Source organism: Schistocerca serialis, chromosome 4, assembly GCF_023864345.2.
Source record: "Schistocerca serialis cubense isolate TAMUIC-IGC-003099 chromosome 4, iqSchSeri2.2, whole genome shotgun sequence".
NCBI classification, from domain to species: Eukaryota; Metazoa; Arthropoda; class Insecta; order Orthoptera; family Acrididae; genus Schistocerca; species Schistocerca serialis.
Window position 1 is genome coordinate 227,444,850 of NC_064641.1, and position 16,967 is coordinate 227,461,816.

Consider the following 16,967-nt stretch of genomic DNA (forward strand, 5'->3'; position numbering starts at 1 on the left):
TTTTACCCTCCACACTGTCCTCCAGTATTAAACTGGTGATCCCTTGATGCCTCAGAACATGTCCTATCAACCGATCCCTTCTTCTAGTCAAGTTGTGCCACAAATTTCTCTTCTCCCCAATTCTTTTCAGTACCTCCTCATTAGTTACATGATCTACCCATCGAATATTCAGCATTCTTCTGTAGCACCACATTTCGAAGGCTTCATTCCATATAGGGCTACACTCCATACAAATACTTTCAGAAACGACTTCCTGACACTTAAATTTATACTCGATGTTAACAAAATTCTCTTCTTCAGAAACGCTTTCCTCACCATTGCCAGTCTACATTTTATATCCTCTCTACTTCAACCATCATCACTTATTTTGCTCTCCAAATAGCAAACTCATCTACTACTTTAAGTGTCTCATTTCCCAATCTAATTCCCACAGTGTCATCTGATTTAATTCTACTACATGCCATTATCCTCATTTTGCTTTTGTTGATGTTTATCTTATATTCTCCTTTCCAGACACTGTCCATTGTGTTTCACTCCTCTTCCAGGTCCTTTGCTGTCTGACAGAATTACAATGTCATCGGCGAACCTCAAAGTTTTTATTTATTCACCATGGATTTTAATTCCTACTCCAAATTTTTCTTTTGTTTCTTTTACTGCGTGCTCAATATACAGATTGAACATCGGGGATAGGCTACAACCCTGTCTCACTCCATTCCCAACTACTGCTTCTCTTTCATGCCCCTCAACTCTTATAACTTCCATCTGGTTTCTGACAAATTGTAAATAGCCTTTTGCTCCCTGTATTTTACCCCTGCCACCTTCAGAATTTGAAAGAGAGTGTTCCATTCAACAGTGTCAAAAGCTTTCTCTAAATCTACAAATGCTAGAAACGTAGGTTTGCCCTTCCTTAATCTATCACCTGAGATAAGTCGTAGGGTCAGTATTGTCTCACGTGTTCCAACATTTCTATGGAATCCAAACTGATCTTCCCTGAGATCGGCTTCTATCAGTTTTTCCATTCGTCTGTAAAGAATTCGTTTTAGTATTTTGCAACTGTGACTTATTAAACTGACAGTTCGGTAATTTTCACACTTGGCAACATCTGCTTTCTTTGGGATTGGAATAATTAAATTCTTCTTGAAGTCTGAGGATGTTTTGTCTGTCTCATACATCTTGCACACCAGATGGAAGAGTTTTGTCATGGCTGGTTCTCCCAAAGCTACCAGTAGCTCTAATGGAATGTTTTCTACTCCCGGGGCCTTGTTTTGGCTTAGGTCTTTCAGTGCTCTGTCAAATTCTTCATGCAGTATCATATCTCCCATTTCATCTTCATCCATGTCCTCTTCCATTTCCATAATATCGCCATTGCCCTTGTATACACTGTCTAGATACTCCTTCCACCTTTCTGCTTTCCCTTCTTTGCTTAGAACTGGTTTTACATCTGAACTATTGATATTCATACAACTGGTTCTCTTTTCTCCAAAGGTCTCTTTGATTTTCCTGTAGGCAGTATCTATCTTACCCCTAGTGATATATGCCTCCACATATTTACATTTGTCCTCCAGCCATCCCCCCTGCTTAGCCCCTTTGCATTTCCTGTCACTCTCATTTTTGAGACATTTGTACTCCTTTTTGCCTGTTTCATTTACTACATTTTATGTTTTCTCCTTTCATCGATTAAATTCAATATCTCTTGTGTTATCCAAGGATTTCTACTAGATCTCGTCCTTTAACCTACTTCATCCTCTGCTGCCTTAACTATCTCATCTCTCAAAGCTACACATTCTTCTTCTACTATATTTTCCCCCTGTATTTGTCAGTTGTTCCCTAATGCTCTTTCTGAAACTCTCTACAACCTCTAGTTCTTTCAGTTTATCCAGGTTCCATCTCCTTAAATTCCCACCATTTTGCAGTTTCTTCAGTTTTAATCTACAGCTCATAACCAACAGATTGTGGCCAGAGTCCACATCTGCCCCTGGAAATGTCTTACAATTTAAAACCTGGTTCCTAAATCTCTGTCTTACCATTATATAATCTTTCTGAAACCTTCCAGTGTTTCCAGGCTTCATCTATGTATATAACCTTCTTTCATGATTCTTAAACCAAGTGTTAACTATGATTAAGTTAAGCTCTGTGCAAAATTCTACCTGACAGCTTCCTCTTTCATTCCTTACCCCCATTCCATATCCACCCACTACTTTTCCTTCTCTTCCTTTTCCTACTATCAAATTCCAGCCCCCATGACTATTAATTTTCATCTCCCTTCAGTATCTAAATAATTTCTTTTATCTCATCGTACATTTCTTCAATCTCTTTGTAATCTGCAGCACCAGATGGCATATAAACTTGTACTATTGTGGTAGGCGTGGGCTTCATGTCTATCTTGGCTACAATAATGTGTTCACGATGCTATTTGTAGTAGCTTACCCACGTTCCTAATGTCACAGAAAAAGCTGAGTAGCACCATAGTATAGTGGTTATAATACTAAACTGTTGCAGGGAGGGTCATGAGTTCAAAACTCACCTGGACTGTATAATTTTAATTTCTATATTTGGTTTGACCTCATTCTATAAGTATCCACAAATGTAAAGAATCATTGTACTGGAATGTTCTGTAGCTGCATACATACTGTATATGTTCTGTTCGGAGGCAGTTCGCTTCATGCTCTTGTATGTGCAAGTGCTGAATAAACCTTCGTTAAGTGAAGTTAGTGTTTGTCATTCATCTAATTACACCATCTTCTACATGACATTATTCTGGTTGAGGTGCCGAGTATTGGAACTTGTGATAGCACACATTATCTACGACACAGTGACTCCCACCAGGCCAAGACAGAGCCGCTGTTTATGTGGTGAGAAACCCGAGTTTGAGCCATATTCAACAGATCGCAATCTATTGGAGACAGAAGAAGAAGTGGACGTTACGATGACAGCAACTGTGTGCCACCACATGAGACATCCTTCCGTGTTCTTTGGTGACAATGGCCAAGATCCAAACAAATGGCTGAAGGTATATGAGCATATGGCCAAATTTAACAAATGGGATGACACCGTGTGTTTGGCTGACATATTTTTCTACTTGGAGGGCACTGCTAAGCAATGGTATGAGAACAATGAGGAGAAGTTCACATGCTGGGAAGTATTCCAGGCGGAACTGCTTAAGTATTTTGACAACACGCAGCAACAGAAGTGCAAGGCTGAAGATAAATTAAAGTGCAGGGCACAGTGTCCAGGAGAAACTACAGCATCGTACATTTAAGATGTCTTGGAGCTGTGTAAAATAGTGGATCCTAGAGTAAAGGAGGAAGATAAGGTTGGACATTTCATGAAGGGTGTTGCTGAGGACATGTATCAAGCCCTACGCCTGCAGGAGGTTTCAACAACAGACGACTTCATAAAATGGTGCCAGTATATCAAGACAATGCATCAAAAAAAGAATAACAAGCAAGAAGTTTGAACGGCTTCCGAATGTCGTATCAATCTCTGTGATGGAGGAAGCAACTGATTTCACAAGTGTTCTTCGTCAGATAGTGAGAGAGGAAGTTCAGAAGGCACTTGGATTGCACAGCAAGCAACAAACCGAGACACTTGAAGAGGTCATAAGGGAGGAAATGGAACAGACATTGAACCCAATCTCTCATCCTTTATTTCCCTTTAAAACGGTGAAAAAGTCAAGACCCAGGAGGAGTTAAGTTCCTACAGTGCCGCATGAGGGACCTTTGTGGGCACCAAGGAAGACTGACGTCTGGAGGACCCAGGATAACCAACAAATATGTTTCCACTGTGGACGACTGGGACATGTGGTGCGCTACTGTTGAGAAAGGCGGCAGATATTTGATGACGCCTGCGCCAGAAGACAGCAGACTGATTTTAGCCGACGCCAACTCCGGTACGATGAAAATGAACAAGAAGATGTGGGTGCAGGATGACGTAGGTCACCATTTCCGCAATCTAGCTGTTGCAGGGGATGCTTCCCAACAAGGCGATCCAGGTCTCCATTGCCGTTTAGAAGCTCCAGCCGATCACCTTGCTGCTGCAACCTAGAAAACTACAGGGTGCGACCTTCCTTGGAGGTGAGGCCACCGAAGAGAAAAATCCTCCGCCATTGATCACTACAAAAATGATAGGAAACTACCTCGATATCCTCATGGAATCTGGAGCATCATATTCAGTCATTTCGGAGAAGTACCATCGCCAGTTGCAGAGAACCATATTCGTCGACAGCAAAACATCTCTGCTAAAGGTGGCTAATGCGAAAAATGTAAAACCTGCAGGAAGATGTACCATTCGTATGGGGATAAGTGGCCATACGTAGCCCTTAGAATTCATTGTCTTACAAGAGTGTAGTCATGATGTCATTCTCGGATGGGACTTTTTGAAAGCTTCTCAGGCAATTATAATTGTGGTTGCTCAAAGATTATGCTAGATGAGATGAGATACTGTGGACAGGAAGATGCGCATCCGAGTGTGTGGAGACTATGTATACTGGATGAAGTGATCATTCCTGCAGTCAGTGCTAAAAAGGTAACTGTCACGTGTCGTGCCATGCATCAACCCATGGATCTTGTAGTGGAATGTAAGAGAAGCATACCCTTGAAGAATAACTTGGTCATCCCAGCCTCTGTCGTCTCATTTAAGAACGGATTCAGTGAATTGTGTATAGTTAACTGTCACCAAGAAATGCAAATCCTTCCAACACGTATGTGTGTAGCAAATGCTGAGCCGTTAATTGAAGAAAAGCTGAGCATCATAGAAACCTCCCATGCCAAGTCTGTGGGCGAAATTAGCGCTACCACTACGAGACAAGATCTTCTAGCTTGACTATCCCCAGATCTCACTGAGGAACAACAGAAGAAGCTACTTGCCATTCTTCAAGAGTTCTCTGAATGCTTCAATCCACAGGTGAAGAGCAAATTAGACAAATTGACGATGAAGCACTGGATTAGCAATGGAGACCATCAACCAATAAGCCAGAGAGCATACTGTGTGTCAGCAACTGAATGTTGAATAATTCGTGATGAGATAGAGAAAATGATGAAGAATGACATCTTTCAGCCTTCACAGGGCCCATGGTCGTCACCAGTGGTCCTCGTCAGGAAGAAGGATGGCAGTTGGCGCTTTTGTGTTGATTACAGGAAGCTTAATAAGGTAACTAAAAAGGACGTTTACCTTCTTCCAAGAACTGATGATGCACTAGCTTGTCTGAAGGGGGCTAAGTTTTTCTCAACCGTGGACATGTACTCGGGATATTGGCAAATCGAAGTAGATGAGGCTGATCGTTAGGAAACTGCAGTCATCACCCCTGAGGGCCTGTATGAGTTTAAGATGATGCCATTTGGTTTGTGTAATGCACCAGCAACTTTTGAATGGATGATGGATAATCTTCTGAGGCACCTGAAGTGGACAATGTGTCTTTGTTATTTGGATGACATTATAGTGTTCTCAGAGACATTTGACGAACATATAAAAAGACTGAAGGCTGTTCTTAAGTGTCTCCAACAAGGTGGACTGAAATTTAATCCAAGAAAGTGTCTCTTTGGAGCAAAAGAAATCAAAATACTTGGACACCTTGTGTCAAATGAAGGTGTGTAGCCAGACCCAGAAAAAGTGAGATCTGTAACGGAATTTCTATTCCTAAAAGTATTAGAGATGTGAGAAGCTTCCTCGGATTATGTTCTTACTACCATCATTTCATCATAGAATTTTGTATCAAAGCCAGGCCACTCCAAGAGTTGTTAAAAGCTGATGCTAAATTTATTGGGGGTGGTGCTCAACAAGATTCTTTCGATGTGCTGCGAAAAACTCTGACGACTGACCTGTACTTGGTCTGTATGATGATGAGAGAGCACCTACAGAACTACACACAGATGCCAGCGGGTATGGGATCGGTGCTGTTCTGGTGCTAATTTTGGATGGAAAAGAGAAGGTTATAGCCTATGCTTCTAGGACACGTACAAAAGCGAGAGAAACTACTCAACTACAGAAAGAGAATGTCTTGCTGTGATCTGGGCCATGTGCTGCAAAAACAGCCAAAGCATTCAAGGTAGCCAAATTGAGAGTGGAAGACATTGTATTAAAACACGGTGCCCCAAGGTCATTAATTACGGATTGAGGGAAAGTTTTTTAATCGAATCTTGTGACAGAGATAAACCGTCGGTGCAACATTACTCATCACATGACGATTGCCTACCATCTGCAAACTAACGGGCTTACTGAACGCCTTACTAAGACCTTGGCCGACATCCTCTATGTTGAACAGAGCAACTGGGATGAGGTACTACCTTTTGTAATGTTTGCCTAAAACACCACCAAACAATACACCACAGGATTTACACCATTTTTCCTGTTGCGTGGGTGTGAGGCGACTACGACGATGGACGCTGTGTTTCTGTTACATCCTGATGACGCGGACGACGACTGCATCGGCCAGGTGTTAACCAGAACTGAGGAAGCTCGGCAGTTAGCTCGACTCCGCACGCTGCAGGCTCAAGAAAACGATCGCTGAAGGTAAGATTTGAGCTTCCGCCTGTTCTCTACCAGCCTGGTGACCTTGTCTGGATCTTCACTCCTGTTCGGAAGGTTGGTCTCTCTGAGAAACTCGGCAGGCGCTACTTTGGATCTTATAAGGTTGTAAGACAGTTGTCCGGTGTTACTTATGAAGTTGAAGATTTTGACCCTGATACAAGACAACTAAAGATCAGAGATACGGTCCACATCCTTTGAATGAAGCCCTATAAGGATCTTGCAACCCAGGGTAAATACAAAGCTCCAGCGACAGGCAACAAGCGGAAAGGTGACAAAGAGCATAGCGGCTAAAGAAGATCACTGCCAGGGTGAGAATCAGTCATCGAGAGTCGGAGTATGCAGGACTGATGACTCGTTCCCGGATTAGGAGGACGTAACACCGAGACGGAGGGAGCAATGTCACAGAAAAAGCTGAGTAGCACTGTGGTGTAGTGGTTATGATACTAAACTGTTGCATGCAGGGTCATGAGTTCAAAACACACCTGGACTGTACAATTTTAATTTCTATATTTGGTTCGACTACATTCTGGAAGTATACACAAATGTAAAGAATCATTGCACTGGAATGTTCTGTAGCAGTGTATATACTGTATGTGTTCTGGCCAGAGACAGTTCACTTGTATGTGCAAGTGCTGAATAAAGCTTCGTTAAGTGAAGTTAGTGTTCGTCATTCATCTAATTACACTGTCTTCTACGTGACACCATTTTTTTTATTCATTATTAAACCTACTCCTGCATTACCCCTATTCGATTTTGTATTTATAACCCTGTATTCACCTGACCAGAAGTCTTGTTCCTCCTGCCACTGAACTTCACTAATTCCCACTATATCTAACTTTAACCTATCATTTACCATTTTAAATTTTCTAACCTATCTGCTCGATTAATGGATCTGACTCTCCATGCCCCGATCCCACATGCTTGTCTGTCCTCTCAGCAGATACCCCTCCGTTGTGGTCACACCTGCGGTACGGCTTTCTGCATTTCTGAGGCACTCAAGCCTCCCCACCAACGACGAGGTCCATGGTACATGGAGGGGGCAGAGGCGGGGGGAGGAGGGGGGAGGGGGGTGTTTGAACAGTTATTGGCCTGAAATGTCAGGACACACTCTTTTACATTCTGTAATTGAAAACAAAAAACATATTTGTGAGTTTAACTACATTCTCATGTTAATGTACATTTTCTTGTAACAAATCAGTGCTGTACAGTATTCTTCAGAGGAGAAAACTAATAAAATGTTAACATTTGGACGTAACATGCTGTTCATGTCTCTTCTGTACTTATGTTACACCACTGTTCTTTCTGTACTCGTAATTAATTCGGTTCTCTCTGATACACACAATTGAACTGCTGAGAAGTTACTCAAGCGTCAGCTTTGCATTACAAATTACTCTGGATGTATTTAACATTTTACAATGTAACAAACAGCATTGATTAAGTATTAGCTTCTATTTTCAGTTGTGCTAAAAATAATAACAGTTTTCCATAAAAAAAAGTATGTTTTGAAAATCATACTTCTGTGCGTTTCTCAATGGTTTGTATTAACCAATTGCACCAGCCCCTCTCCTCACTTTCGGTCTGTGGAATTGGTAATTCAGTGTCTGTTGTGGTTTGGGAGGTGTTTCCAGTGGTAATGTTACACGACTCACCCGGAATAATTTTTAAGAGGTAAATGAATTCTTGTGTGTGGATTGTTACAAATTTTGTGCTACCATTTGATGACAAGTCTTTTGAAATTTTAAAACTGGTGTATATGGAAAAAAGTTGACAAGATTAATAAGTCATTAAGATTATGGTAGAATTATCCTCTATTGATAAAATAGTCTATCATTAGCAGGAGCAACTGTAAAACCATGAGTGTGGTCTTTGGTAGTTGCAAGATTAATGTTTGCAGCGTAATTGTTGTTTTGTTTTTGAAGATGAAAATGAATTTGATCATCTCTAAACATTCAAGGTGTTATAAGGCATGTACACACACACCTCTCTCTCTCTCTCTCTCTCTCTCTCTCTCTCTCTCTCTCTCTCTCTCTCTGTTACAGCATCATGTCTCATCTGCTGTGAATCATTAATGACCAAGCAACTTCTGAAGTTTGACAAAAAATTTGGGAAGAAAAGAAAGTTGCAGTTGCTTTATATATAGGTTCCTTTACTCAGCATTGTCCAGAAAGACTATGGTCATGTTAAATCAGAATGGAAAAATGTTTGCCCACAGAGAACGTTAAGTGTGTTTTGAGTTACTGAGTAATAATGACTGAAATGGAAGATAGTAGTTACCTGTTTCTCTATCAGTACTTGACAAATTTTCTTCCACCAAAGTTAGTATGTTAGTCATATGCAGGAGAAAGTGGGCTCTGGTAGCAAAACAGTCAGATGATTTCATATTTAAGAAGAACTTTATATGCTTTAAATGCATATTAAATAGTACTCAGTGCTTCTTTTGGATAATATGTACATTTCTTCCAGGGCATTTGATGTGGAGCTATTGTACATTGCCCAGAAGCTGAAAATTCCTGTTGCAGAAGTAGCAGTTGACTGGACTGAGATTGAAGGTAGACATATCATTTAATCATTTACATGTATTTTAACAAGAAGTGTAAAAGTATTAAATATGAATAGTGATAGATAAACAGAGATCATGTTTGTCTTCAGTTGGAGATGGAGAGCATTAGTAATACAATCGTAAGACTGTGTTATAATTTTTCAAGCATTTCAGACTTCATACAACTGTCTCAAAACCAAAAGAAAAAGTAAGATAGAAGGAAGGAAACACATGAGAGTATTGTAAATAACAGATTATACTTATGTTGATGTAAAATCAGTAGAACAAGGCTGTGTGTAAAAGAGATTGCAATAATGCAAAAGACGATGAATAAGTGAGAACCAACTGAACCCAGTTTGTCATTTGACACTTGTTTGTTTATTTTGTGTACATCCTAGAATTCTTTGATTTATCACTAGCTTAAACATTTCTTCTTTCTCTCCTTCTTTCCTTTACTTGAAAGGACTTCGAATTGATCAAAAAGCAACAATTAATTTTGAAATATTTTATGAAATATTTTATCTGTTTGCTGTGTGCAGGTGCGACTCATAGTTAAGGGTTCTAGCTGATGCTGTCCTAATATGTATAAGGTGTTCTGAAATTCCCATTACAAACTTCTAGGACTTGTAGAGGGGACCGAATAGATAATTCAGTGAAACCCCTGTTTCATGTTTTTGTTTGTTCCAGACATAAAAAATGCAAAACTGAGGGAAATTCAGAATCAAAGAAAATGATAAAACCCCCAAAATATGAACAAAAGTGTGTGTAATTGGCATATATGATTAAAAATCATAATCCTCTCCTGTACAATGTTCATACAATAATTTGTGACAATAAATTTCTTCGGTTCTTAAAAAATCACAATATATAACAGTAAGTAAAAGCTTAGTATCTAAATACAAGGTAATCAAGCTATTTTCTGACATTCTAGAACCACAAATTATACATCAAAACATGTGTCTTTGAGAGAACTTTCCTTTGTGCTCACCCAAAAAATTGCAAAAATTGTTGAACATGGTGAATTAAAACGAAAATTGTGAAGTGTGCTGAAAGGCATCAGAATCTAACATGTGGGGTGCGTTTTTTTCTTCTCTTGCTGAGAGAAATAGACACGTGAGAAAATGGATGTACTTCTCCAATTGATACAAGCTTATTAGAAGTCGGCTCTATGAACTTCTGTATGATGTGTAAAATGTAAATTTAAAAGAGAGCTCAGTTTCGTCTGATGCCTTGTATCACTGCTGCCGAACTTAACAGTCTGCAGTGTGTGGTGCAGAGTATATGCATGAGTAGTGTATGTAGATGTTGCAACTGTATTGTGTCAGATTTGCGCATGAAAGTCTTTAAAATGAGCTATCGCAAAACCCTTGTTGTTTTTCTGTGAGACATTTCTGCCATAGCACATGATTTGCATGAAAAGTATACTTTCAGCACTTTATAAAATGCTTTCATCCCTACCTGCACTCCCGTCATTGAGGAGCCTCTCCTCTTCTCCACACCCAGCAGGTGAGCTCATTTTACTTATGTTAGTGTGATGCAGTGGCTGCACTGGCTGTTGGGTGGCATAACAAGTCGCCAACCAGTAAGATTTCACTAGCTGGAAATGGCCGACGTTTCCTTGTTTATGACCAAGCATATTCTTCAAAACTCAGTGTTTGAATTTAGAAGATCGATATTGTTGCTGAGTACAGTGTATTGGAAATATTTGCAAAAAGACAAGACTGAGTAATAAGTGCCACAAGAAAAGGTGGTGGCTGGGCCCCATTGGTACGTATTGCCTTGGTCTGGCACACTTTATTTAGACTGTCCTGTTTTTCCAATGCTGCCACAATCTGGCAGTATTTGTCTCATAATTGCATGGTGAAGCTAAACGTTGCAAGCTGTGGTGGCAACACCAATCGTGGATTATGTCAGCATATCCCCTTGCACATTACCCCTCTTTGCAGCAGACTGAAATATTCCCTTAATTCCCCCATCACCCATGGTGCAATCTTTTATGCCACTTATAACTCATTCAGTCACATGAAATGTCAATAGGAAGAAAATGGGACAAAGTCAAGTGAGACATCGAAAGAGAATGTAGAATCGAACCTTACAAGGAAGAAATGTAAAATTGGGTAATTTTTAGCATTGATCTTACAGGTTTTTCACAGGGGCTATGAATTTATGGTGTAGAATCACAAAAAATGTAAAATTGGAGAACGTAAAATTGAAGTCCCACTGTATTTTGAATTGAAACCTGTGTCTGGAAACATATTGTTTCCTTGCTACAGCTGTTTGAAAAAGTTTGCTGTATGCAACAGGGTAGTCAGGGAGGGGTTCTTACATCATATTGATGTCATTTGCCATCTATCCTGCCTCTCTGACCCGATTTGAGCCTCATCCACATGTCTTACTTATAGAGCAACAAGATTGGATCAGGTTTTCAGAATATACCAGCACGGTCCTTCTTTATAGCAAAGTTCACAATAAGAGCTCCTCGTTGCCTTTATCAAGATTGTTATCCACAATTTATGACTCCATTGCATACACCTTTTACCACAATTATGTAATGGCTTTGAGAAAGGGGTACCGTCGCCGTCAGCAGGAATGACTGTTGTCCTCCAAAGAGATGCTGAATTCCCAGAGTGCAAGAAACTGCACTGCATCACGTTGAAGAGAACCCGTCAGTGAGTACACAAGCAGTTTCTTTTGTTATTAATTAGTAGAACCTTAAAACAAATGATGTACTGGGTCACACCTAATAAATTACTCATTACCAACATGTTTTCAAATGGCTGTAGCACGGAAACGGTACCTTTCCGCACATGAATTCCTATACAAAACATTATGTACTTGCTCCCATTTACAAGTTGTAGAAGTTTGTAGGGGCAATTTACAAACATAGTTGCTGGTAAACCTTTCGGGATGTGAGGTTGTGGTCCAAGAAACGGTTCTGTTCCTGACATTTCGTCTAGGACTGCACTGGACATCCGTAGAGGTACTCCTCTGCTGAGTCTTGCCAACTGACTCAGCGGAGTAGCGCCTCTACAGATGTCCAGCGCAGTTGTGGATGAAATGTCAGGAACAGAACTGTTTCTTGGAACACGACCTCACATCCCGAAAGGTTTACCAACAGCTATGTCATCTGGTCGTGAAAGCCTTCATTCTATAATTTCCAAACACCCTGTATATTAAAGTATGTTTCTTAATAATGTGTTACAGAATTTAAGTTATCAAGATGAATTTTGCATACTTCCCACACAGATTTAAATAATGACAGCAACGCTTTTGAAACTGTGGATATTGAATGATGTTTATTGACCAAATAGTAAATAATGTTGTGCTTCCAGATCTGCTGCCAACTTATTGTTTTCATTTTATGCACAATATTTCGACGTCTGACCCAGCTGTCTTCTAGAGGTGCTATGAGTTTCACTGTTATGTGTATTTGCTGTCTGGACTCTTATGTCTGGACTCCCGACAGTGAATACACATAACAGCAAAACTTGTATCACCTGAAGAAGATAGCTGGGCCAGTCACTGAAGTATTGTGCATAAAATGAAAACAGTAACTCAGCAATATATCTGGAAGCACACCATTAATCAATCATGTTGAAAAAACCTGAGAGATCACATGTAGTATCTAGCATTTCAAGGCTACATCTTGAAATGTTTGTTAGATTCGTGTAGTAGACTATATCTCTATTATCTTTTGATTAACCAGCGATTAGTATAAATGTTTTGATGGTGTTGGAAATAGTTTTTCTGTGTGGTGCATTGGCAGTTTTATCCGCTGTAGGAGTAAGTTTACAAATGTCTCACTAAAGTGCATTAGAATATGCAGACACATGTGTCATCGCCTAACAAGAATTTCACAAATCATTAGAAGAAACAGCATGCATAATATGTCCTGTTATTGTAGTAACCGGACGTGGACTGCAACATACCTACTCAGAAGCTCACACTCAGCTCAGAGGAGATGTGGGGTTTTAGATCATCAGTTTCTTGGTACATGAGCTGTTGTGTACAGGAGTGGAACAGCAACAGCCTCAAGCTAAGAATTTTTAGGACTTTGTGATTGGAGGCAGTGCAGAATGACTAGGATGTTAGGCTAAGGATGCGGATATGGTGGTGATAATCAAATACCAGAACAAATGGCTGTCCTGGCTTGTAACAATTTTAAGATTCAGGTACAAAGTAGCATATGTTACTACAGACCACAAACCACGGAAGTGCCAGATGCTATTGCTCTAATCGAACCCTTAGGTTCGAGTACTCGTCACAGTGAAAGTGACGTATAAACGTGGGAACATGAAGACAAATGTATGATGGAAACCAATAATCCTAGTCCAGATGTACCCAGAAGCTAGCTTTGCAAATCCTTCTTAGTGTACAAATTTAACTAAGCATAATGCTCAAACACACCAGTAGGCTATCAGTCATCCAAAGCTGGAACTCTCCTCTGTCTGGAACTCAGAAACTTGCTGGAACCTGCCTTACTTGGTGTTTGAGGTTCTCTATATATGGCATTTGGGGCTCTCTGCTTACATGTGGTATGTTCTGTGTTGCTTTTTAGCTCCAGTTTGCAATCAGTGAGTGTGAGATAAACCGTATCTCAATGCATATGACCTCTTAACAGACTGACAAAAGCAGCTTGCACTGTGCATCTCTACATGACTTTCATGATTTTTCTTTCTTTTTCTGGCAACCTTGTATGATTTGCTCATAACATCTCCCCTACCAGGAGGTGATTTGTCCTCAGATCTTAGATACTAATTTTATGCTTCTTTCTTATGTAAGTTACATTGTTGTGTAATATATGTACATAAATACCTGAGTTTCTCTTTTCTTTTAACCTATAAACCTTGATAGAATTAATACATCCCTGTGACACAAATATGTACAATAAGTAATCACATCTTTTTTTATCCTTCATCTGTGATCCTGTGTATCCAGTGGCAAAGCACTGTGGTTAGGAATAATTTCAACGTGGGGAGGTGCACTTGTGAGATTTTCACATAAGCTGAATCACAATTCACATGCACATGGTCTACCACTTCTCTTCATTCCTCTTCCTGCACTGTATGCTGCATCTGAGATGCCCTAGCATCACTGCTATGGTTACAGGATGGTAGTGGTGGTGACTAAAGCATAGATGGGAATGCATATTTTCCAGTGGGATCTCTTCTCAGTCTCTGCTATTGTGTGTAATCCTAACTTATTTTCTAATTCACGCAGTGTTGCTCTATCCATTTTAGGTCCTGCAAATGACTTATTCTCCTAGATGTAGGCAAAGTTCTCTGACGTCATTACTATCTGCTTGTATTTTAGCTTTGGACTGGACCTCCTTCATGTATATGCTAACACTGGGTAGTAAGCCCCGGATGACTCATCTATATTGTCTGCTGAGTATACAGTATAGTCTACTTGCCGTATACTGTACACTTTCCGAAGAATTTCAGTGTACCTGTTTCTTTATGATCATATGTCTGTTGGTTCACGACTATCATATAACAGTGTTTATGTTTCATCTTTGGGGGCTACATAGTGTCCAGTGGGGTCCAAATGCTATGGTTATCAACACAGTTTTTTATCAACACAGTTTTGTTGATGCAGTTATTTGGAAACTCTTGCAGCTGCTTCAACAGGTCTATCTCACAGGGGTTGTGCTATTGTGTTGTTTTAATTGCAAATGTGTGCTTGAATATCTTTTGGGATTGTGCTACGTCTTTACAGTCTAGTTGATCCTGTAATAAAGTAGCATTTTGTTGCTTGGCGTTGTCCATTAGTAGAAAGTCTGTTTCTGAATCCAAATATACATACCAATCCTCCTCTCTCCTTATGGGTAGTAGCAATACCATGCATAAATTGAAAACTTGGTTCTCTCCTAGGGGTACTTTCAATACATGTGCTAAATACATGTGTGTCAATTAGGAACACATTGGTTTCTATTGTTAGGAGGAACCTATATCCATACTGTTCTTTAAGGTCTAGGGGAAACTTATTGTTACCAGAGCCATACCTAATTAACTGGAGGTATTCTATCATCTGTACGGTGTTAATGATATATGGGGCTAATATTCCCTTCTGTGGATTCATGATGTCTGCCAATAACTGTTCATATTCTTCTCATAATCCTTGGAACATTACTGTCAACTGTGTCATCTGCTCATTAAAAACTGTCTCTAAGGTTAACCACTGCAACTTCTGGTCTGTTTCATTCTGAAATTTAGAGAGTTTTTTTCTTAATTTTCTCTGTACTGGTCCACTGGATAACTGTGCACCAGTGCCAATTCCCCATGCAGTTAAAATTGGTTATTGCAGATTTCACTATCATTTATTCCTCCTGGCTTAGGTGCAATAGTTGCTTTTGTTCCTGTTCCAGTTGCTTATTCTGATCTCAAAGTACTCATTGTCCTACTTGTTTAAAGTGCCAAATAAAAGTTTACAAACTTTGTGAGTCCTTGCTTGGGCTGTGGTTCATGAAGAGCCATAGCATGTCTTTCTGCCATTTCACCATTTTCTCTGTGTAGTTTCCATCTATAGCATCCAGCCCTGTTATCTGGAACCACTTGTCCCAGTAATCTTTGTGCCACGCGTATCTTCTTGTCATCTTTTTCTTCTAACTTGCGTGAACTGATGTATGTCACAATTTTCCATGTGATACTGGTGATCTCTACTTTTCCTTCCAAGTTGTAGTATATCTCTGGGGTGGCATGAAACTCCTCCATCTGGTAGGTATCTAGCTTATACTGGATTTAAGTTGCTGTTATTCACCCATTTATCAAAAAGGCTCCTAGCAGCATTGTCGTTGGGGCCATCAGTAAAATAAAAGAGGTTTGTCTTAATATCTGGACATCTAAACTTCTAATTTTGTGTTCCTCATGAACATATTCCATCTCTGTCCCTTCTTCCTGTTTGCTACAGCTGCCAGGGTTAGGATAATAGAGGTGAAGTGACCAAGGATCAGCCTATCTTCGAGGATAAACCACAAAGTCTCTCTCACATAAAACTTTTGAATTCCTATATATAAGTACCCCTTTAATCAGTTTTAAGACAGAATGTACCTTGTTCTTTCTCTTTCTTTCTTCAGAACAAATTAACTCACTTTCAATCTCACATTCTTAATGTTAGATGAACTCCTTTAATCTGTTTGTGTTACTATTATGAACTTCTTATTTGTTAATTAGAGTACTACATTTGGTCCATGAATCTTCATGACATGAGAAGATCCTCTCCATGGGCCCATTAACTTGTTTGCCTGCCTATTCTCAAAGTTTCGTCTGTAATAGTAAATTGTCTCCTGCCTTGAGTTCCATTCTGTTTTGAGTGCTTCATGAAATCAGGTTACTATACAGTTGGTGGATAACTATGTTCTCTTTTAATATGTAATATTCCTTATTTGCTGACTGATGCATCTTTAGTTCTGTTATGTAATCAGCTTGTGCTTTGGCTGCATCCTGCTGTAGGATCCCAGGAATGTTTCATATTATCCCAAAAATAGCTCAAATGAAGTGAACCCAGTTAATGAATATGGTGTGGCGTTATATGCAGAAGAGGTAAAATGCATCCATTCACCCAGTTTTCCTGCTTCATTCTCACATGACATAGATATTCTGTTAGTGATTGATGCATTCTTTCGAGTGCTTTGTTCACTTGCAGATGGTATGTGCAAGACTGAATCTTCTTGAACTTTGGTAAGCAACAAACCCTTTTTAGGATGTTACTTTGGAAGTCTGTGCCTTGGTCACTTTCTCTGTTATCTGGAGTAGTCCGACTATGTTGACATCACAACAGGTGAATACCTGGTTAGGTATTTTGATCAGCACTAAGTATATCGTAACCTTATTGGGGATAATCTTATTCTTCTGACAACTCTTGCAACTTTTAATGTACTCTTCTACGTCTTTATTCATACCTT

General features: G+C 39.8%; 1 protein-coding gene across 1 annotated transcript in view; it reads left to right on the forward strand.

Annotated features, from left to right (window-relative positions):
• LOC126473381 (dolichyl-phosphate beta-glucosyltransferase) overlaps positions 1-16,967 on the forward strand; it is a 116,830-nt gene that overhangs the window by 95,148 nt on the left and 4,715 nt on the right. The window contains exon 6 of the mRNA XM_050100390.1: positions 8,989-9,074. Coding sequence (XP_049956347.1) covers positions 8,989-9,074 — 86 coding nt within the window. The remainder of the gene's footprint in view (positions 1-8,988; positions 9,075-16,967) is intronic.